Source organism: Anomalospiza imberbis, chromosome 18, assembly GCF_031753505.1.
Source record: "Anomalospiza imberbis isolate Cuckoo-Finch-1a 21T00152 chromosome 18, ASM3175350v1, whole genome shotgun sequence".
Classification (NCBI taxonomy): Eukaryota; Metazoa; Chordata; class Aves; order Passeriformes; family Viduidae; genus Anomalospiza; species Anomalospiza imberbis.
The window spans coordinates 10,519,442-10,540,895 of record NC_089698.1 but is presented as its reverse complement, the minus strand read 5'-3'; the positions used below and the strand labels follow the sequence as shown (position 1 = coordinate 10,540,895).

At 43.4% G+C, this 21,454-nt stretch overlaps 1 protein-coding gene across 3 annotated transcripts in view; it reads left to right on the top strand.

Annotated features, from left to right (window-relative positions):
• Positions 1-21,454, top strand: part of GCN1 (GCN1 activator of EIF2AK4) — a 38,304-nt gene that overhangs the window by 10,349 nt on the left and 6,501 nt on the right. For 2 of the 3 annotated variants that reach the window (XM_068208952.1, XM_068208951.1), the window contains exons 17-47: positions 135-294; positions 924-1,113; positions 1,230-1,354; positions 1,672-1,850; positions 2,020-2,113; positions 2,578-2,691; positions 2,873-3,071; positions 3,547-3,702; positions 6,062-6,243; positions 6,503-6,583; positions 7,181-7,324; positions 8,013-8,140; positions 8,317-8,506; positions 8,924-8,994; positions 9,716-9,881; positions 10,815-11,009; positions 11,194-11,440; positions 11,906-12,027; positions 12,337-12,451; positions 12,912-13,091; positions 13,422-13,642; positions 14,326-14,394; positions 14,523-14,661; positions 14,770-14,966; positions 15,325-15,467; positions 16,240-16,357; positions 16,521-16,736; positions 17,070-17,234; positions 17,634-17,795; positions 18,252-18,344; positions 18,589-19,194. In XM_068208952.1, the coding sequence (XP_068065053.1) occupies positions 135-294; positions 924-1,113; positions 1,230-1,354; positions 1,672-1,850; positions 2,020-2,113; positions 2,578-2,691; positions 2,873-3,071; positions 3,547-3,702; positions 6,062-6,243; positions 6,503-6,583; positions 7,181-7,324; positions 8,013-8,140; positions 8,317-8,506; positions 8,924-8,994; positions 9,716-9,881; positions 10,815-11,009; positions 11,194-11,440; positions 11,906-12,027; positions 12,337-12,451; positions 12,912-13,091; positions 13,422-13,642; positions 14,326-14,394; positions 14,523-14,661; positions 14,770-14,966; positions 15,325-15,467; positions 16,240-16,357; positions 16,521-16,736; positions 17,070-17,234; positions 17,634-17,795; positions 18,252-18,344; positions 18,589-19,047 (5,020 nt within the window). In that variant the 3' untranslated portion in view covers positions 19,048-19,194. Of the gene's footprint in view, positions 1-134; positions 295-923; positions 1,114-1,229; positions 1,355-1,671; positions 1,851-2,019; positions 2,114-2,577; positions 2,692-2,872; positions 3,072-3,546; positions 3,703-6,061; positions 6,244-6,502; positions 6,584-7,180; positions 7,325-8,012; positions 8,141-8,316; positions 8,507-8,923; positions 8,995-9,715; positions 9,882-10,814; positions 11,010-11,193; positions 11,441-11,905; positions 12,028-12,336; positions 12,452-12,911; positions 13,092-13,421; positions 13,643-14,325; positions 14,395-14,522; positions 14,662-14,769; positions 14,967-15,324; positions 15,468-16,239; positions 16,358-16,520; positions 16,737-17,069; positions 17,235-17,633; positions 17,796-18,251; positions 18,345-18,588; positions 19,195-19,695; positions 19,966-20,077; positions 20,192-20,706; positions 20,938-21,454 lie in introns of those variants that run through there. The other variant, XM_068208953.1, reaches the window with a different exon arrangement.

Sequence of the window (21,454 nt, the reverse complement as noted above, 5' to 3'; positions counted from 1 at the left end):
CTGTCTGACCCCAGAGTGCTGCTGTGGGCACTGTGGGCTTGGGACTTTGCACGGAATGTTGAATTTTGGTGCCTTTGTGTCCCCTTGGCTGCAGAGCTGGCTCCCTGGCTAACCCCGTGTGTCTGTGCTTGCAGGCAGTACCACCGGGCCCTGGTGGCCGTGCTGCTGAGCCGCACCTGGCACGTCCGCAGACAGGCCCACCAAACAGTGAAGAAGCTCTTGTCCTCTCTGGGAGGGTACAGGCTGGCCTATGGGCTCTTGGAGGAACTCAAAGTGGTTCTCAGTTCTCATAAGGTGAGTAGCCAGCAAGTGTCTGCTCAGACAGATGTCTGAGTGGTGCCAGTCACCTCCCTGCCCTAGGTTTGCTGTTAGCATTGACATACAGCCTGATGTGAACAGGATTCAGCTCCTGGAACGCCACTTTTTACTGGATTACTGCATATTACAGTATCAATGTCTGGGGTATGCCTAGTCTTTCCTACATACATAGAAAAGACTTATTCCAAATATTTTGGGGAGGAAGCTGTAGTTTTCCATGTATTTTTATTATTTTAATGCGGATTTAATATCTGCTGAAAGACCAAGTGCTTCATTCCTTTTTTTGTATCTTGGTTCTTTGGCCCTGGCTTACAGACTGCAGAAGTTGAGCATAATGTTCCCAGCCAGCTGGCTCAACCTTTTACAGAGTCTTTGCCAGAAGTGATAATTTTAGCTTTATTTTACCCCAGCTTGCCAAATCCAGTATAGTCCTCCATTCCTAATCTTCTTGTCACTGTCATCCCTGTGCTTTGGTTTTGCTGTTATCCCCTTCTTTCCTTTGAAAACTTCAGGTTTTTGGTATTGACAGGGAGATGGCATTCAGCCTGGTGTTACTGTGGGGAAGTGCGTTCAGGTCTGAGAGAGGTTTGGTGTTGCCCATTCAGATTCTGCCTCACGAGGTGCTGGTGACAGAGGCGGGAGAGCTGTCGGAGCTGGGAAGGACATACATTCCTCCTCGTGTGCTGCATGAGGCCCTCTGTGTCATCTCTAGTGTGGCAGGGCTTGATGTGGACTCCTTTGAGCCAGAGAAGTTGGCCCTGGAGATGCTGCTGGTGAGCCATCATCCATCTGTAGGTAAGTGCAGGGATAAGACTCTCATGGCCAATGTATGAGTTTTTATTGTACCTTTTTGTTTTGTCATGCCAGCAACCTGCTTCATGTTTATTATGCTCATTTATTCTTCTTGCTAGTGGCAGTGCAGCCAGGACTTTGGCCAGCCCTCCTCATCAAGATGAAGATAGATCCTAAAGACTTTATTACTAAACATCTGAATGACATTTTACCCAGGATCACCACCTACACTCTGGAGAACCAGGTGATAAACTGCTTTCCTTATGTTAGTTTTGGGAGATATCTTGGAGGAGTTCAGTACTAACTGGTCTATAAGGAAGGAGAGCTGTCTAAAAGGTGTGGAAGAGGGAGGTTAAAAGAGAATGTCTCTGGGGAAAAGGAGCTGGGATTTAAGAGGGAAAGAATGTACCAGCAACTGAGTAGAATTTTAGATAACATTCAAATACCCACTGAACAACGAATTGAGGATTGGAATGTAATGGGAGCTGCCTCAGCAGGGCGGACTTCAGGAGACAATTTTAAGCAAGACTGATTATGTTTTTTCCTCCATTTTCCTGACAGTCATCTATGAATGCAGTGGGGTCTCTCTCCCTGCTTTTACCTGGCAGAGTGCTCCCACAGCTCATCAGCACTATCTCAGCATCAATGGAGAATCCAGCTCTGTGCCAGGTTACTCGAGAGGAATTTGCCATCATGAAGACACCTGAGGGAGAGCTGTATGACAAATCTATAATACAGAGGTAAGTCTTCATAATTTCTGTGTGCATCTGGGGATTGATGACTGCTAATGTTCTTGCCAGTGGGTGACTGGGTGTGTCAGATGCTCTTTCTGCACAGAAGTTCCTGGATTTTTATGCCTGGTCCTTAATCCAGAGCAGTTCTGATTCTTTCTCTACTTTTCCTTCTCAGTGCTCAACAGGACAGTATGAAAAAGGCTAACATGAAGAGGGAGAACAAAGCTTATTCCTTCAAGGAACAAATCATTGAGCTGGAGCTGAAGGAGGTGAGTTGATGGAAAAAGGAATGCCAGGCTGGTCAGAATCTTCACTGCAAGTTGTATGTTGTTCATGGCTTCTGGCATATTTCTGTGTGCTTGTGGGAAAGATTCTCTGAACTACTTGGAATACTTCTATCTGTATGTATCCCTTTTTTAAACAAAGATTGACTTCTCTTAGCTCTGGGGAGGGTGACGTACCATCCCCTGTAAATGAACTGGACAGCATTTCTTAATGGTACCAAACAATTTGTGACCAGTGTGGAGAAACTTATGCTGAGGGACACGAAAGTGTTGTTAACCTGCTGATTTCCATTTTGTGTCTTAACTCGAGGGATATACTTGGAAGAATGTTTTGATACTGTTTTAAAAATAAATTCCAAAAATCCCCTTTTCCAACTTGCTTCTCTGACTGATTGAAGGGATGGTGTTTGTAACTCCCAGATAATTATGACCATGGCTCTCTGTTGCAGGAGATAAAGAAGAAGAAGGGAATAAAGGATGAGGTGCAGCTGACAAGCAAGCAGAAGGAGCTGATGCATGCACAGCTGGAAAGGGAGGCTCAGATAAGAAAACGGCTGAAGGAGGTGAGTTTGGTTGTATTTTTTGCCACCTCTGAGGCCACCATGACCCCAGTCACTTTGATGGAGAGAAAATGGTGTAGCAATCACCTATTTGTTTCTGATATTAGAAATGAGATTTAACAACTTGATTTTTTTCTCTGTGGAGCTTTTTTGATGGTAATCTCTTGAATTGTTTTTCTTACAGCTTGATAATGAGCTGGAAACAGCTCTAGGACTACTGGACACTGTTATAAAGAAAAAGCCTCCTGGTCTCACTCAGTACATCCCTGGTCTCATCAGTTCTTTCTTGCCTCTTCTTCGATCTCCTTTGGCTGCTCCAAGGATTAAGAAGCCTTTTCTTTCCTTAGCTTCCTGTGTCATGCCTGCTCGATTGAAAACCTTTGGTGAGTATTTGCAGTTGCTCTTTAAGGGCAGGGTGTGTCATTTTGATGGTGGTGGAAATTCTTGCTCTTACAGACTGTGGATCATGACCATGAACCACAAGAAGCCAAGAGGAAAAACCACCTGGAACAGTGCTTAGGGAGATGACTGTGATTTCCCAGAGATCCTATTGCTGGGTAGGACTGGGACCAAAGACAAGGACTTGTCTGGTCAGTGACCAGCTCTGAGGAGCAGCTGGTCACTGTGAGATCATCTTCCCTGTGCAGAGTTTGGAGGGTGTGAGTGTAACTCACACATGTTGTGAAGAAATCTGTCCCCTGACAGCCCTGGACTGGGCTTCCTCCTCTGAGCCTCTCTGCAGCCTGGGCTCTTGCCCAGAGCTTTGTTACAATTCTTGAGTCTGTGTTCCTGGGGCTTTTTCTCTTGAGTAATCTTTTGGTTTAGCCCTCTCATGGATTCTTTATTCTTCCATTCCAGGTACTTTGGTAAGCCATGTGACCTTGCGCCTGATGAAACCAGAGTGTGAATTAGATGAATCCTGGTGCCAGGAAGAGCTGCCTATTGCTCTCAACAGAGTGGTCAGTTTGCTGCATGCCCACACCATTCCCAGCCGAACCAGCAAGGGAGAGCCAGGTATGAAGTATGGTAGATAAGGTACATCCTGCTGACACTGCCCCACCTTGAGTAACTACGGACTGGTTTAATTTTCAGAGTTTGTAATATATTTTGCAAGCAAAACTTCATTTTTTTCTTTTTTATTGGATAGCTGTTCATAGATATGAAAAACCATAAGGGGTTTTTTTTTCTGCTGGTAGTAGTAGAAGTGATGTTGCAACTATAGTTAAGTGTAGAAATGAAATAACAGTATTTTTTCTTAAAGTGGTTCATACAGAAATAACAGCAGTGAAATTAAGGTTCATCTTTGCCAAGGACAGCTCCTACCTTTCAGCACCACTTAGCATAAGGGGTTCAGTGAGACTAAGTGGAGAGACAAAATAATTGCTTGTTATCTGTGATCACAGCAGTGAAGTGCCCATGGTCTCTGCTTGTTTGCTGTGTGGTGCTGCAGTTCATGAATATTTTATACTGGCGTGATTGTAGAAAGAGCAGTTCTCTCCACTCTGTAACATGAAGGCAAGCACCAGTATTTTTACAGTGCAAGGTAATGATTTGAGTTAAAGTGCACCAGTACTTGTGCCACTCTGCTGAAGATGGCAGTTTAGAAGAGGAGAGTTGATGTGTGTCCTTTGGGGGCTGGGATGGCTTTGGCTGTCTCAGGGGGTACTCCAGGGAGAAAGGTGGTCACTTCGCCCTGGCTTTGGAGCTGTTCATCAAATAACCCACTCAAAAGCTGCTATGGTAGATGGTGTATATTTTTAAGGGAAATGTGTGATTCTGTTTGGTCCCTTAGTCGCATAGTTCAGTTCTCTTGCTGTTCAGTGGTGTGACCGGTGTCACTGTCAGTGGCCATTGGCCATGTTGATCACGACTTCAGTGCTGAACATCTCAGTGATAATTTTTTGTCACCACTGTGCAATTCATTGCCATAGTAAGTGCACGTTCATTAACATTTGAATCCTTTTTCAGGCTTATTTCTAGAAAATACTGGAAGTATTTTCAGTCCTTCAAGATTTCCTATATTGTTTAATGATATTCATATCTAATTATTTTTTCCACTTTTGCAAGAGAAGGGCAGTAGTTTCCACAGCACTTTGTTGGACAAATCATACTATATTCCCAAAGGATTTTTCCTCATTTTCAAAGTTCTTTGGAATGTACTTGTGTGATTAGTAGAGATTAATTTCTTAGGTTACTATGAGACCTAAGAGACACCATACCTCCTTGTAATGTGGATGACAGAATTTATCATTCATTGCTGAAATGCCAAGATACATCCTATAATCTTTCTTCTGTTGGTCAGTACCAGCTACTGTGTAAGTAGAACATTTTTCTCCTCCAGTAAAGCTTTCTTCCTCCTGCTGTGTGTAGAGGGACAGTGGTTTAAGGCTAAAAATATCCGGCCAGTAATTAAAAAAGAAAAGTGTAAAAGCAAGCAGATACTGAGCAAACAGAGAGAAAAATCCCACATGAGAAATAGAGAGGGTTTTACTGAAGCTGTTCATGTTAAATAGGAACTCAGAATGTGTTTCTCCCTTGATGTACTTTTGCAGTATCTTTGCCCTATATAAGCTGACTAATACTGCAGTATTGTATCTGCAATGCTCTTCATCTGCATTTAGAAATTTAAACTTGGGCATTCTCTGTCAGCACAGATAGGATAGAGAAATGAAATATTTTCTGTAGACACCTGATACTTGAATATTAACTGGACTAATGAAGGACTGGAAGGAGCATTTATTACATGCTATAGCCAAGGCCCTGCAGAAAGGAAGGAGCAAAATCTTTTAACAACGGGAATCCAAAAGCTTTATTTTTTTCAAGGAGGGGAGGGGAGTTGAAGCTTGCACTAGAATTAGAAGGACTTAATTCTCAAGGATACAGCTGAAGGCTGGAATGACAGGTTAGCTAGGTTGGTAGGAAGTGTTTAAAGGAAATGCAGCTGACAAACAGGGCCTTGCTTTGGGACAAACAAACTTTATAAGTGACTGTCTAATTAATTAAATTGTTTAAATTCCATTTAGAGTATGTATTTCTATACTCTTGAGGCATTGGTAGTAATTTGGAATCCTAATGTGACTTTAATTGAAGCCAGGTAGAATCACAGAATCATTTAGGTTGGAAAAGACCATTAAGATCATCAAGTCCTCCCCTTGACGTAATACTGAAATGCCAAAAGTCACAGTTGGAGCTACACTGTTGCTGCTGTCAAGTGCCAAATGCTTAGGTTTACTCACCATCTTTTTGCATGAGGCTGAAGCTTTGCCATATCTATTATGAGCTACTCAAGTGTACATTTTACACCAGTCAGTAGTATCAACCAAGTCATGGGAGGATCAGCTGTGTTCACAGCATGGTTTTTTCCTTTTCACAGGTGCTGCCCCATTATCAGCTCCAGCATTTTCCTTAGTCTTTCCTCTCCTGAAGACAGTTATGACTGAGACACCCCATAACAGCGAAGACAAGGAGGAGTTCCTGGTCAAGATTCTGCAGATTCTCACAGTCCATGCTCAGCTGAGATCATCAGGAAATGGCGAGTCTTTGTTGGTGGATGAGGTGAGAACTGTGGGGTCAGATTATCTCCTTCAGATGAGCCATGGGATAAAACAGCTGATGCGTAAACTGGGCAAAGCAGATGAATCGTCCAGGTTAGAGTTAACTGTACAGGACTGCTTTCTGCCATGGGTACCTGCCCAGCCCTAGGTTTTGACTGGGATGTTTTAAGGGGTGTCATACATAGGCAAGGCACTATGAAATCACAAGATAAAAGTGTTTTTCCTTTCTCCCCCACCCTTTTCTCCCCTCAACCTTTTAGAATGGCCCAGAGTTGCTGCCCCGCAGGGACATGCTGGTTCTGCTGACCCGGGTGATAGGAACAGGTTCTCCACGGTTACAGGTGAGTGCTTAGCTTCATTACTACAGTCAGCATTCTCACAAAGTTTCATCAGCATCTAAATAAGGGAAATGTACCAACTGGTTTAAGTCTCTGATGCTGGTGGTTGATACATTCCCAATTTTCTTCTGTGTTTATGGTATTCTTGGATTAAAACAGTCAGCATTCTCACAAAGTTTCATCAGCATCTAAATAAGGGAAATGTACCAACTGGTTTAAGTCTCTGATGCTGGTGGTTGATACATTCCCAATTTTCTTCTGTGTTTATGGTATTCTTGGATTAAAATATCTGCATCTTTTTTTTCTGTGGGTTTTATTGCACCAAATATATTCTTCAGTCTTCCAGACGTGACATTTTTCCTTTCTTTAAGGCCTTGCTCTGCCAGATGAGCTCAGTAGTCTCTCCTCTTAGTGTTTGTTGAAAGGGATGAGGTGGCAGAAAGGTCAATAATAAAAAGCAAAGAGTTGGGCTGAACTTGTCACGTCTCGGTTTTGTCACTGTCCCTTGGGAATTTCTTCTGCTGTGGCAGCACTCAGCGCTTGCTCTGCCAGCAGTTCAAGGTGTAGTGGAGTCTGTGGCAAGTGCTGGTGCTGTTGTAGGTGCTGGCCTCGGAGGCGCTGACGGCGCTGTGCGCGAGCAGCAGCGGTGAGGACGGCTGTGCCTACGCCGAGCAGGAGGAGATCGATGTGCTCCTGCAGGCCCTGCAGTCTCCCTGCATGAACGTTCGAGATGCAGCTCTCAGGGTAGGTGGGAATCATTCAGGGTGACACCAAATTCCTTAAGTTTTTGGGAGGTGAATCTTCTCTAACACTGATGCAGAGAGGCTTCAGCTGTGATGCCAAGCCTTGGGCAGTGTGTCAGAGGCAGTCTGAACAATAATGCTCCAAGTCATGCTCTTTGTGCCGTATTTATCTGCAAAAAGGAGTACTCTGGGTTTATCCGCACCTTTGTTTCCTTAAAAGAGGTATAATTAGGACTACTTAACACCTTCTGTTTACAATTGGATAGAGCTTAGTCTTAAAGAGAGAAGCTGTCAAAAAATTCCTGTCTGTACTAGGCCTTGCTATTGGAAAGGTTCAGGCTTAGTCACTTCTGAGAACACAGAAAGAAAAACCTCAAGGGTGCTTGGTGTTCTTTGTTATGAAACAAATTCCAGTTTAGCCCACCTGAGCTGTTTTGTCTGTACTCAGAAGCAGAACAGACTGTAGTCATCAGAGCCTCTCTGCAACCTGCCTGTGGAGCACTGTTCTTGAGTCCCACCATCTCACCTACTAGCAATAGGAAGTCCTTGACCACCATGGGCAGTGTAAGGCACAAGCAAACATGAATTTTGGCACTTCCAACCACTGAGAGCTTGACTTGCCAAAAGTTTTAAGTGTTTTAAAGCTAAAAATCAGATCCTTGCACTGATTTTCCTGTTAACTAATTCAGGGACTGATGGAGCTACAAATGGTTCTACCAACCCCAGACAGTGATGAGAAAAACGGACTGAACTTGTTGCGTCGCCTCTGGGTAGTTAAGTTTGATGTTGAAGATGAGATTCAGAAGCTGGCACAGAGGTAAGGGTTCTTCTTTGATTGGGTTTTAGGGGGACCTCTTCTCTGCCCAGGGCATGGAGCTACACTCAGGGGCTTTCCCTCACAGCTGGAGGGCAGCTGTAGGTCTCTCCAGTTGTACATGTGGCAGTGGCTTCTTTGCTGAAGGATGACCCATCACCTCTGTGTGTGTACTGCAGGCTGTGGGAGTCCATGGGTTTGGAGCTGCAGCCTGACCTGTGTTCCCTGCTGATCAAAGATGTCATCTACCATGAAGAGGCAGTGCGACAGGCAGGGGCTGAGGCTCTTTCCAGAGCTGTAGCTCAGTACCGAAAGCAAGCAGCAGAGGTCATGAGCAAGCTCACAGAGATCTACCAGGAGAAGCTCTATGTAAGTACTCTTACCCTAAGAGGTTGACAGGCATGAGCTGCTGCTTTATTTTCTGTCAGTCACTTTTCCTTTTGTCTGTCCTGAAGATGTGCATTGAATCTACTGTTGTCCTGTTTGAGCTTAGAACAGACTTCAGTATCTTGAACTTCATGTTATCAGCCACTTATGGCACCTTTGGACTGGTGGAAGGGGTGCCTTAGATGATACCGAAAGGCTGTGGTAGGGCAGTGTCAGTTGAAGTAATTTTGACTTCAGACTTGATTTCTGCTTATTTTTTTACCTTGCTCTTCTGCTAGTGGTATCATAACTCTGCGCACTATTATCAAATGGCATTGCAGGTATGGTTGACAAATTTTCTGCAAAAAGAAAATTCTGTTCTTGAAAAAGGCATTTTAATGAAATCTTTTCTCCTTCCAGAGGCCACCTCCAGTTTTGGATGCTTTGGGACGAGTGATATCTGAATCACCGCCTGACCAGTGGGAAGCAAGGTACAGTCATATTCAGATTGATCTCATCACTTCCAGTGCATCCAAATGAAATGTTTTTGATTTTTATTAGAACAAAAAATTACATGCAGTTGTATTGACTTGCTGTTTTCATGTGCCCTTCAAACAAACTGGGGGCAGGCAGAACTCCATCAAAATATTGGGTGCTGTCATCTCAATGTCCTGATAAAAAGTCTTTCCTTCTCAGACTTTCTGACTTTTGTCTTAGCTTACCGTGTTCCCACCTCTCTATGGACCATTGATTGTTTCAAGAGCAGCAGTGCAAGCCTTAATGAATTGGCCAAATTCCAGATTGGATAATTACTTTCTGTTTACTTGTATGTTCTGTACAGGTTTAATTGGAGATCATCTTGTTTGCTACTTGTGTTGAGCTAATCTGTCCTTTAATGCTGATGTACCTTGTTGTAAAGGTGCTGCATTTCAGCAGTAGTTCAAGTGATCCGATGTCTAAGTTGGCTCAAGTATCCCTAAAGCTTAATTGAGATAAAAGCTATTATATGGCTGAGGGATTGTTGTCCTTGAGGGAGATTGCAGCATGGAGTTATGTAATGAAATGCACGGAGGTTGGACACACTGAGGCATTTTGTTTCCATAATGGTTCTCGCTCTCAGTTTCTGTAATTGCTGCTGATAGCAAATGTGATTGTGAGCTCTCAGTTCTGTGAGAAGTCAGTAAACTCACAGGCTCATCACCTTCTTCACAGGTGTGGCATAGCACTGGCCCTTAACAAGCTCTCAGAGCATCTGGACAGTTCTCAGGTGAAGCCCCTCTTTCAGTTTTTTGTGCCGGATGCTCTGAATGATCGCAGTCCTGAGGTCAGGAAGTGCATGTTGGATGCAGCTCTTTCAACACTCAACACTCATGGCAAAGTAAGTCTGAATGTTTCTGTCTCTATCAGGGGAAAAAAGATGTAGATATGGATATGTAGATACTGTGTTGGAGCCCACAGATTTTTAAAAAAGTTTTTTTATTAATTTCTTAGAGGTTGCTGTTACTTGTAACAGCTGATAGCTTTCATTTAGGACTTTTTATGTTTAGAGTTGTTATGTGTTGACTAAGTGTGGTTCATCCCTGTCATTGCTATAAAATGTAATATTCCTGGATCATATGGAGTTAAAATGGTATAAAACTAGAGTAATAAAAGTAAGATCAGACCCATAGATCTTTTAATCCTGTGAAGGTGAGAATTCCTTTTCAGGCTTCATGCAAATAAAAACATGAAACCTTGCTGATTGTTGGCTTAATTAAACTTAAAACACTGAGGAGCTGAGGACCATCCTTCTCCCAGCCAGCTCTTCCCCAGCAGATGGGAAAGGTGTGCAGGGTGTGAATTGCTCAGCTTCTGATTTCCTCATATGTGCCAGTCACCTCTGGACAGATGCCTGTATTCTTCAGTTTAACCCAAGACAACTGGGGTATTTTCCTATTATTCATTATTTCACAGTGTTTCTTAGAAAAAGTGTGTGAAGTTTGTGTGATGTTTCTCCTCTCCCTTGGCAAGTGGGGCAAGCAGAGGAGCGGGCACTGATGTTCAGGCCTGGGAGCTTGTATTGGTTGTATCAGAACATCATGCCGGCAGGCTTGGGGATTCTAATTTTGAATAACTAATTCTCTCTAGCAGGAAATATTTGTTGCCTGTCGGGATGGTACAAGGTTTTATGTGATGTGACACATGAAATGAACTGTAAATACAGTGCGATTGTTCAGTTGTTGGCTCAGAGAAGAACAAACAAGTCCACTGAGCATAGCAAATCTCATTCTGAGTGGACTCTAGTGGCAAGTTCTGTGGTTTTGTTTTTCAGGACAATGTTAACTCTCTCTTGCCAGTGTTTGAAGAATTCCTGAAAAATGCTCCTAATGATGCCAGTTATGATGCTGTCAGGCAAAGCGTGGTCATTCTGATGGGGTCACTGGCAAAACATCTGGACAAGAGCGACCCTAAAGTGAAACCAATTGTTGGCAAACTGATAGCAGCCTTGTCCACCCCATCTCAGCAGGTAGGTGCCTTTGGGAGGAGTTGTCAGGTTCCTCACAGAGGCAGGTTAACACCAGTATACTGTTAGGGGTAGCAGAGAGATGAAAAATGGTGACAGAAAGGTTTCACTTGGGGTGCATTCTAAGGGGAATTTATATTGGTAATGACTGTTTGGTGATCTGGTGGCTGGTGGGATTGTTTCATAGGTTCAAGAGTCAGTGGCAAGCTGTTTACCACCTCTAGTGCCTGCAATTAAGGAAGATGCAGGAGGAATGATCCAGAAGCTGATGCAGCTGCTGCTGGAGTCCGATAAGTACGCTGAGCGCAAAGGTGCAGCCTATGGTCTGGCAGGCCTGGTGAAAGGCCTGGGCATCCTCTCTCTCAAGCAGCAGGAGATGATGACCACACTGACCGACGCTATCCAGGACAAGAAGAACTTCCGCCGGCGGGAGGGTAAGAGACAGGAGCTTTTCCCTCCAGATACTCTTCATTTCTCTTGTACTTACTGCCATTGTGGTCAGGTGAAGTTCCTGCACCCCTGTGTTTGGTTTAGCTACATTTATTTTACTAAAGTTTGGCAAGAAAGAAATGGGAAGTATCTCTTGTGAGGCTGTTGGTTGTGTATTGTGTCCCAAAATTGCTCAATTCACATTGTGGTGGAAGAAGGAGTTCTAGTCCTAGACCATATAGATGTGCCCCCCTCTCCTGTTTCCAAAGGCAGGTGTTGGTGGGGGAGAGCTCCTTTTCTGAGGCCACAAATCCCTACTACAGCACAAGCCAGAAGGGCAAGAAAGCAAGAGACTTTCAGCTGTGAGATTTGAGTGCTTTTGGAACAATATTTGGCAAATTGCATCTTCTTTTCCCATCCTCCTTAAATGAAGTTTTATTTTCCTCTGACTGTCCTTTTTTGGTTTTTAGGGGCTCTGTTTGCCTTCGAGATGCTCTGCAGCATGCTTGGGAAGCTGTTTGAGCCCTATGTGGTTCATGTGCTGCCTCATCTGCTGCTTTGTTTTGGAGATGGGAATCAGTACGTGCGAGAGGTAAGGTGCCTTAAATTTCTGCTATCACAGAATGTTAAAAAACCCAGATTGAATGGATATGGATGTGAATCCTGTTTGTAATGAGGCAAATAGAGAAGGTGACCTATCCCTTGAGATACCACTAATAACAATTTGATCTTCTTAGTAACTGAAAGCATCTGATTTCATTGGCCAATAATTGGGAGCTACTTAGCCAGCTGCATCATTGTACTGAGACACTATTTACATCAAGGCTTTGTTCCCAGAGAGTCTCAGAGGAAGGAAAACAGTGTTGTGTCACAGTTTGTAAGTGTTCTCTTCTCCTTGGAGGCTGCAGATGACTGTGCCAAAGCTGTAATGAGCAATCTGAGTACTCATGGAGTGAAGCTGGTTTTGCCATCACTTCTTGCGGCACTAGAAGAGGAATCTTGGAGAACTAAAGCTGGTATGGACCAATATGCACCTGACATGATTGAGAGTAACCCACAGTTCCCTTTGCTGTCATCCCCTTTGTGTATTCCTTCATCCCTACACATGGCCATGATGGTTTATTGTCTTATAAGGGACTGTGGAACTTCTCCAGCTTTTTACAGCTGAGTTCCCTGACACATTTGAGTAACCTTTTCCCCTCTGGCATATTCAAGGGACAGTTTGTATCCTGTCTCTGTAGTTGTACTTCAGAACCTGAAATTTTCTTAACATATGCCTTCTCCCTTGTACAAAAGAAAAGTATTTTTGGTGTCTTCAGGTGGCATAGAGTGACTTAATGCATTTCAGCCTTTCTTTGTGTTCTCTAACTGGTAGATTTAGTTTGAAGTAAATGTGATCATCATCTCATGTCAGTTCTTAATACTGTGTTTTGTCTTTTCTTTTGTCTTTTTCTCCTTGGTGTACTTTCTTCACAGGCTCAGTGGAATTGCTGGGGGCTATGGCTTACTGTGCTCCCAAACAGCTCTCCTCCTGTTTACCCAACATTGTGCCCAAACTCACTGAAGTGCTGACAGATTCCCATGTGAAGGTGCAGAATGCAGGGCAGCAGGCTCTTAGGCAGATTGGGTCTGTCATCAGGAATCCAGAGATCCTGGGTAAGACCTGTCTGTGCATCTCTAATGTCCTGATGTGACTGTGGTTTATAATAGCAAAGTTCAAGTTCATCGTATTTAGGATTTAATGCAAATTTGTATAAAGATGAAACTAATCCTACAGAAGTAAAACATGAAAGCTTAACAGCAGCTGTCTGCTTCCAGGCTTTTTAAATGTTCCTGTCCATTTTTTCATCTGATGTTAATAGAGTTTCTCTTGTCCTTGTGCTGCTTGTTGCCTACAACAGCCCATGAGAGCACACCAGCTCATCCTGATAAGTTTGTGGTTTATGTACAAATAAAGTCTTTTCTCTCCTTTTTAAAAACATTCAGCAATTGCTCCAGTTCTGTTGGATGCTCTTACTGACCCCTCCAGGAAGACTCAGAAGTGTTTGCAGACTCTACTGGATACCAAATTTGTCCATTTCATTGATGCTCCATCCTTAGCCTTGATCATGCCAATTGTTCAGAGAGCTTTCCAGGATCGTTCCACAGACACCAGGAAAATGGCTGCCCAGATCATTGGGAACATGTACTCCCTGACTGACCAGAAGGTACAGTGCTTAAAAGGCCCTCTAACTGCATTCTAATTGATCACTGTGATAAGCACTAGAGAAAATTTATTTGGCTTGGAGATTTTGCTGCTAAGATAGAAAATACTATCATCCATGCAGCTTCTTAATTAAATGTATGTAAATGAGCAGATGACTATAAGGATAGTGACAGTTCTGAGTCCTTAAGTCTGTCAGCTTTGGTCATCTAGTTATTACCAGTTTATCCCTGCAAAAAGGTCTTGTAATTTTTACCATAGAAGAAATGCCTTAACAAACAAACAAGTGAAACACAGATCAGCTGCTAACAAATGGATCCAGGGTTTGTTTGAAAAGTATTTGTAGGACCTGACTGTAGGCTAAAGATCTCTGTTTAATTTTTGTGCTGATAATCTCTGCATTTAAACCTTGTGTAAATGTTAAGAATGTTGGATTTTCCTAAGACACAATCTACTGGGTTGTGAGTGAGCATTAAAAAGGTTTTGAGTGATCTGCACAGAACTGGTGTTTCTTGAACTTGCAGAATAATTCACTGTGCTTGTCTGCAGTACTGTGAGAGCAGCTAATTAAACTCAGGATGTTAAGGATGTTTGCTGATTATAAGGGGTGAATGTCCTTTACATGAAGGTGACTATGTTTTCTCTCATTTTGAATCTGGTTCTGACTTTTCGGGCTCTTTGTTTTAGGATTTGGCTCCGTACCTACCCAGTGTGACCCCGGGACTGAAGGCCTCTCTGTTGGATCCTGTACCTGAAGTAAGTCTTTTGTACAAACACAGTTTGTCTTTCAGTGTATTAGGTTAAACATTGTCCTGATCAGGCTGGCGCATCTGTAGCACCTTTGACTGGATGTTTTGCAGATCGCTGTTTCTCTTGTCTGTTAGGTGCGCACGGTGTCTGCAAAGGCCCTGGGGGCCATGGTGAAGGGTATGGGAGAGTCGTGCTTTGAGGATTTGTTGCCGTGGCTGATGGAGACACTGACGTATGAGCAGAGCTCAGTGGATCGCTCTGGTGCTGCTCAAGGTGGGGACAGCTGTGTGTGACCACTGAGCTCAGGTCTTCTCATACTAAATCAGATTAGCCGCTTGTTTCTTGTGTATATCAGCTCTGTTCCCTGCTTTTTTTCCCCAGGTCTGGCTGAGGTTATGGCTGGTTTGGGGGTAGAAAAGCTGGAGAAACTTATGCCAGAGATTGTAGCAACTGCCAGTAAAGTGGATATTGCTCCACATGTACGAGATGGTTATATCATGATGTTCAACTACCTGCCAATTACCTTTGGAGACAAGTTCACTCCCTATGTTGGTCCCATCATTCCTTGTATCCTTAAGGTATGTAGCAAAACTGAAGAATTTTATTTATCAGATAATAAAAATAAGCCTCCAGAATATTTTAAGTATAATTTTCAATAACTGTGGGATGTGCAGAGACTTGTCCAGCTTGGCTGGACTACTAGAAAAGAAGAAAGGGAATTTAAATTATAAATGATTCCTCCTAAGTTATTGGCTTGTGTCTTTTACTTGTGGTCACTAGTAATTTTTTTGAAGTCATCTTTGTGCATTCACAACTCCCTAGTTCATTTGGTTTTCATGGTGTAGAGAGAAAACATTGGTTTGTTTTCCTCCTGTTGCTTTTGTTTATTGTGCTGAAAGGCCGAGTTTTCAGAGCCCCTTTTGTGCCTGTGTGCAGGCCCTGGCAGACGAGAACGAGTTTGTGCGGGACACGGCGCTGCGCGCGGGGCAGCGAATCATCAGCATGTATGCCGAGACTGCCATTGCTCTGCTCCTGCCACAGCTCGAGGATGGGCTCTTTGATGACTTGTGGAGGATAAGGTAAGGCAGAACCAGCTTAGCCACAAACATTTCCCTTCCATACTTGAAAAACTGGTGTGATTTAGGCTCTGTGTTGCTCCTCAAAAAAATGCAGAGACCTCCTGTGAAGCAAAAACAAGTGTCTCTTTTTGCTTGTTGATTTGATTAGGATGCCTTACAGCACTTGAGTCTGCAAAGCCCTGCCAGGCTGGATCAGGTTTCCTACTACCTGCAGAGCATTCATGCTGCATTATTAATTCTGGCGGTGACTCTGAAATGCACTTCCAAGGCAGTTGATGTGGCAATATTTAGCCCTTGTGTACTGTTTTTCACTTCTCCAAATGCTGAGCAAGTTATTGTTCTCCTGTGTACGAAGATGCGCAGTGGAGCACTCAGAGCCAATAGCAGTTACTCAAAAATTAGCTGCACCAAATGATTTGTGCTAGCTGAGTGCTGCTAAGTACTCTTGCCCCAGGTGAATGTTGTTTGGGTTCGACAGATGCAGGCAATGTCTTGTTCCTTTTTAGAGTCAAGGCTATTCTTGGATTCATTGCTTTGATTTGAAAATTCTCTCAGCCCTTCCAGTTTGGAATTCACTCCTTCTCTTTCTCTTTATCATGCTACTTTCAGCCATGTTGGCAGACTGATGTTACACATCAGCCCATGCAGCATTTCAGTGCAGATCCATCTGTGCTTCACATTTGGTTCCGGTCTGTAGCTGACATCCTGTCAGAATTGGACAGGTGTTGCCTGAGTGCCCTGTTTGTAACACTTGACTTGCTCCTGTTGCCAGGTTTAGCTCAGTTCAGCTCCTTGGAGATCTTCTATTCCATATCTCAGGAGTCACTGGAAAAATGACCACAGAAACTGCCTCAGAGGATGACAACTTTGGAACAGCCCAGTCAAACAAGGTAAAGCTGCTCTTACCTGTTATGCCTTTATTTTTTTCAAATTCTCCTATTTTAAAAATCAGCATGTACAGCCTGCTGGAAAGACATACTGAATAATCATGTATTCTGTTCTTTTTATAGATTTCAGGGGCAGATAATACAATTCTGTGCTATTTCTTTGCAGGCTATCATTAATGCTCTGGGAGTGGAGAGGAGGAACAGAGTGCTGGCAGGGCTGTACATGGGCCGCTCGGACACGCAGCTGGTGGTGCGCCAGGCCTCCTTACATGTCTGGAAAATCGTTGTCTCAAACACTCCTCGCACGCTGCGGGAAATCCTGCCAACACTCTTTGGGCTTCTGCTGAAATTCCTGGCCAGTACTTGTGCAGATAAACGAACGGTGAGGAATTAAGTTGTGCCTTCCTGATCCTGCAGGTGACTGTAGAAAATAACTCCTGAGGAACACAGGATAATTCTTCTCTATAAGTAACTCCAAAGCTGTCATCAGTTTAACTGATCTGAGCATGAGCAGGTCTGAGTTCTCTGCTGAAGGCAACTGTGATTGTGATGACAGTAAAACTATTTTTCGATGGTTATTTGTAATACTGCTTCCATTCCTAGGCTCTGTCTGCACTACGAACAGTGGCGTATGGTCAAAAGCGAACATTTGCTCACAGTTCACTTTCTTAAGTTTTATAAAAAAGGAAAATAATTGATACATTTTTGGTGACAGGTTGCAGCACGGACATTAGGAGACCTTGTCCGAAAGTTAGGGGAGAAGATCCTCCCTGAAATCATTCCTATCCTGGAAGATGGACTGAGATCAGACAAGAGTGATGAAAGGCAAGGAGTCTGCATTGGTTTGAGCGAGATCATGAAATCCACCAGCAGGGATGCGGTGAGTCATATGTGCCAGGTGAAATTCCCATTTTCCCAGGTATTGATGTTATGGTGCAGGTATTGCACTTGCGACAGAAAAATACAGTGCTGTGGTCTGAAGTCAGGGCTTGTAACTAATGCTGAGTTGCTGCTCAGGCAAATTGTATGAATTTGTATCAGTCGGTAAATTTAAACATTGCCTTTTATGAGATATAATACTAGAAATCCTCCACTAGGTAGCCTTAGAGCACTGCAGCTATTTGTGCTGATGGATCCTGCTTTTCTTCCAATATTATTCCAAGCAAACTGCAGTTTAGTTTCAGTTGTGCAAATTCTGCATTCTTCACTACTTCTACTACTGAGATATGCGCATCTGTTGTGCTTTAGATGTTCTGTAATTTTATCTCTTCATCCACAGGTGCTGCTTTTCTCTGAGTCCCTGGTTCCTACAGTGAGAAAAGCACTGTGTGACCCTCTGGAAGAAGTTCGAGAGGCTGCAGCCAAAACATTTGAACAGCTGCACTCAACAATTGGCCATCAGGCTCTTGAAGACATCCTGCCCTTCTTGCTGAAGCAGCTGGTGAGCTTTGCTCAGCATTAGTCAACAACCTGATTAATGATGTTGTGGGACAAGTTTTGAATAATTAACTTAAAGGAGCAGGAGGATTGTAGTGGCAGATCTAACTAGGGAATGGCAGCAGTATTTTGTCTCCTCCTGGAGTCATGCTAGTCAGAGATAGGGAAGATATTGTGGCTTAAGCCTAGGCTTAAGAATTGCTACACCTGGATCTGCGATGGAATTGCCACTGTCACCCGATGAAGTTGCTTGGCCACTATGCCTGAAATGAAAAATCTTTCTGATGTGACAAAAGAGTTTGGTTTGGGTTTTGCTAGGTACTATGAGAATATGAGAACATTTTTTTAATAGAAGGACTTGGTTTTGTATTTATGATCACATGGAAAATTGTCCCTTGAAACAGAGCTTAGCTTGGTGTGCACACATTTCTCAGGTTTGTCTCTTTCTCTTTCCCTGTAGGATAATGAAGAGACAGCTGACTTCGCTGTGGATGGTCTTAAACAAGTTATGGCTGTCAAGAGCCGTGTGGTGCTGCCTTACTTGGTGCCAAAGGTACAATGAGAAACAAATTTTAAACTTGATATCTGTGCTGTTTCCTCTGCTTGCTGCCAGTTTTCTTTGGACCAATATAGCAAAAGGGAGAGCACAGTCTGAAATTTTCCTTCTGATTTTGTGCTCAAAACATTGTTATTTGGCTTGTAATGCATAAATATTTCATGTTGTAGAGAAAGTGAGACTCCTTCTGAAAAAACTTTCTGCTTGTCTCAATTTTTGGTGTTATTTTTTATTTTTGTAGCTGACTACCCCCCCAGTGAATACTCGGGTGCTGGCTTTCCTCTCCTCAGTGGCAGGGGACGCTCTGACACGGCATTTGAGTGTCATCCTGCCTGCCATGATGTCTGCACTCAAAGAGAAGCTGGGCACCAGTGAAGAGCAACTGGCAAGTAGCACAGCTCAGCTCTTTGTTGTGACAGGTTGCCTGAAGATAGTGCACCAGGTTTACTTTCCATCCCAGAATCTGTGTTCTCTAGATTCACAGATTGTATGTTTAATTCAGTCCATTAGCTTCTCCAGGATGAGTCTTTCTGCCTGGTGGCATATTGTGAGTCAAAAAACGTATGCTTTCCAAATCTATTTGTATCCATTTAAAAGTCTCCTTGGCCTGCTAAAAGATACAATTCTCAGTTTGCTTATTCCTGGAGAACTGCCAGAAAGTCTAGTTAACTTTGTATTTATTCTTGGTGTAGAAGACTGAGAGATTAAAGGGCTGCAGGGAGGAAATCTCCTGTTTTGCATGCTGCACTCCTCATGCACTGCTTTCCAAAACATCTGGTGTTTGGACTCCAGAGAACATCCTGGAGTTGTGACTGTGGACAGACATTTTCATAATCAGTTGGTGAATTAGGAATGAGTGACAGAGTCCCGTTGCTTTTCTGCTGTGGATACCCATTAGATCAGCTTCTAGCCCCAAGTCTGCCTGGAGATCTCTAATGTACCCACAGACGTGCTTGTAATTAGGGCTGTGACGCACAGCATTGAACTACCTAAATCAGAAGAATGTTATCTGACAAGACTCACAGTCTCTCATGCGTGAGCAAGATGGGGGAGACTGAGCTACTTTAGTTTTTGTAAATTAGCCCTCCTGCAGCTGCTGGAGCAATCAGTTCAGCAGAGTTTGGTCACCTGTTAAATTTTAAGAATTGGTTATACCTGTGTCTGCACCAGGACTGAGTCAAGCCTTTGATGGTGATGTGACCAGTTCTTTAATGAGAAACAATTAGTATGTGGGGTGTGTTGTAGTGTTTATCTAGACACAGTGGTGGGGATAACATGGAGAAACTTGGGGCTAAACTTGGCTTTGTTCTGTTTGAGAGCTAATGTAAAGTTAATTTGGACTCTTCAGGAGATGGCAAACTGCCAGTCTGTGATCCTGTCTGTGGAAGACGATGTTGGACAAAGAATTATAACTGAAGATTTACTAGAAGCTACCCGCAGCCCTGAGCTGGGCATGAGACAGGCAGCAGCTGTCATGCTGAATATCTACTGCTCCAAGACAAAAGCAGACTACACTGGGCATCTCAGGAGCTTGGTTTCAGGCTTGATTCGCCTGTTTAATGACACCAACCCTGTAGTTCTCAATGAAAGCTGGGATGCGCTTAATTCCATCACCAAGGTGAGAGGCAGCTTAGAAAGGTTACAGGAGTAATGCCTGGCCTGAGAAGACTTCATAGAAGATATCTGGATGTCATGTTGACTGATCTTTGTTTTACCCCTCTCTCCTGCAGAAATTAGATGCTGGGAACCAGCTTGCTCTCATTGAGGACCTGCACAGGGATATCCGGATTGTAGGGAACGAGGCCAAGGGCGAGCATGTGCCAGGATTCTGTATTCCTAAGAAGGTAAAGTATCAGAATAAGCTCGGATTCATCACAGCCACAATACCCCACCTTTGGGGAGAGCTGATTGATATTATAGCTATCAGAAGCAGTGACTATTTAGCCATTCCAAACCCTTATATCGGAGGACTTTTTGTAGGTTAGAGCTCTTGAGTAACCCTACAGAAGACCCCTCTTGCAATGAGGTTTCTGACAGTTCTGTTATGCACGTAAGTTATGGTTACTGGCTGCTTTTTGTGGGGGTGTAACACTGGACTTCTGTGCCAAATTTCTCTGGTTTAAAAATTCCCTGAGCCGCCACCACTTTTCTCATAGCAACTGGCTTAGTAAGGCGGAGAGGCATGAAATCAAACCAAATAAAAGTAGCTCTGTAAATGTGGAATCAGGCAGCTGAAGGTCAACAGGAAATTGAGAGAAACTCTCCAAGTTTGTGCATCTGGTGTATAATAGCAGCAAAAATAAGATCCATATTTCTTGCATCTTAGCTTCTAAGCTTTCTTATCCGATTTTCGTGACAGGGAGTGACTTCCATACTTGTGGTGCTGCGGGAAGGTGTTTTAACTGGTAATCCAGAACAGAAGGAGGAGGCAGCAAAGGCCTTAGGGCTGGTTATAAAGCTGACTTCTGCTGAAGCTCTCAAACCATCTGTGGTGAGCATCACTGGGCCACTCATTCGAATCTTGGGAGATCGGTTCAGCTGGAATGTCAAGGTGGCTCTGCTTGAAACATTAAGCCTTCTTTTAGCTAAGGTAAGATTCAAAGTATTGGACTGTGGTTTGTGAACATTTTCCATGGCAACCTTCAGAAATACCTGTTGCTGTTCATGTAAATACAGCTGGGATGCCTGCTGCTGTGGATTTAATACGTAGGGATAGCACTGTAACTGGATTGCATTCTTCCAGCAGCTTCTGGCCTACAAAAAAAAAAGCCCCCAGTGCTGAAAAACTGGACTTAGTGGAATCAGCATTTATCAATATTTCTTTCAAGTGATTAAAACCCACCATGTAATTAATTTCTCCTGTATCCGCCATTTTTATGTATTGTTAAGTGCAAAGATCTTGCGTATCTTTGAACAGAGCTGAGCTTTTATTCGTGCTCTGAGTACAAAAGGTTCTGAGTACGATAGTGTAAAATTTCTCAGTGCTACCCTTGTATTTCAGTGTGAAGAAAAGATGATTACATTGGAAAAGGTCAAAGGTTTTGTGGTAAATTTTTGTGTCACCACAACAATGGTTTTGTGGTAAATTGTTTTTCCTATTTTAGTAG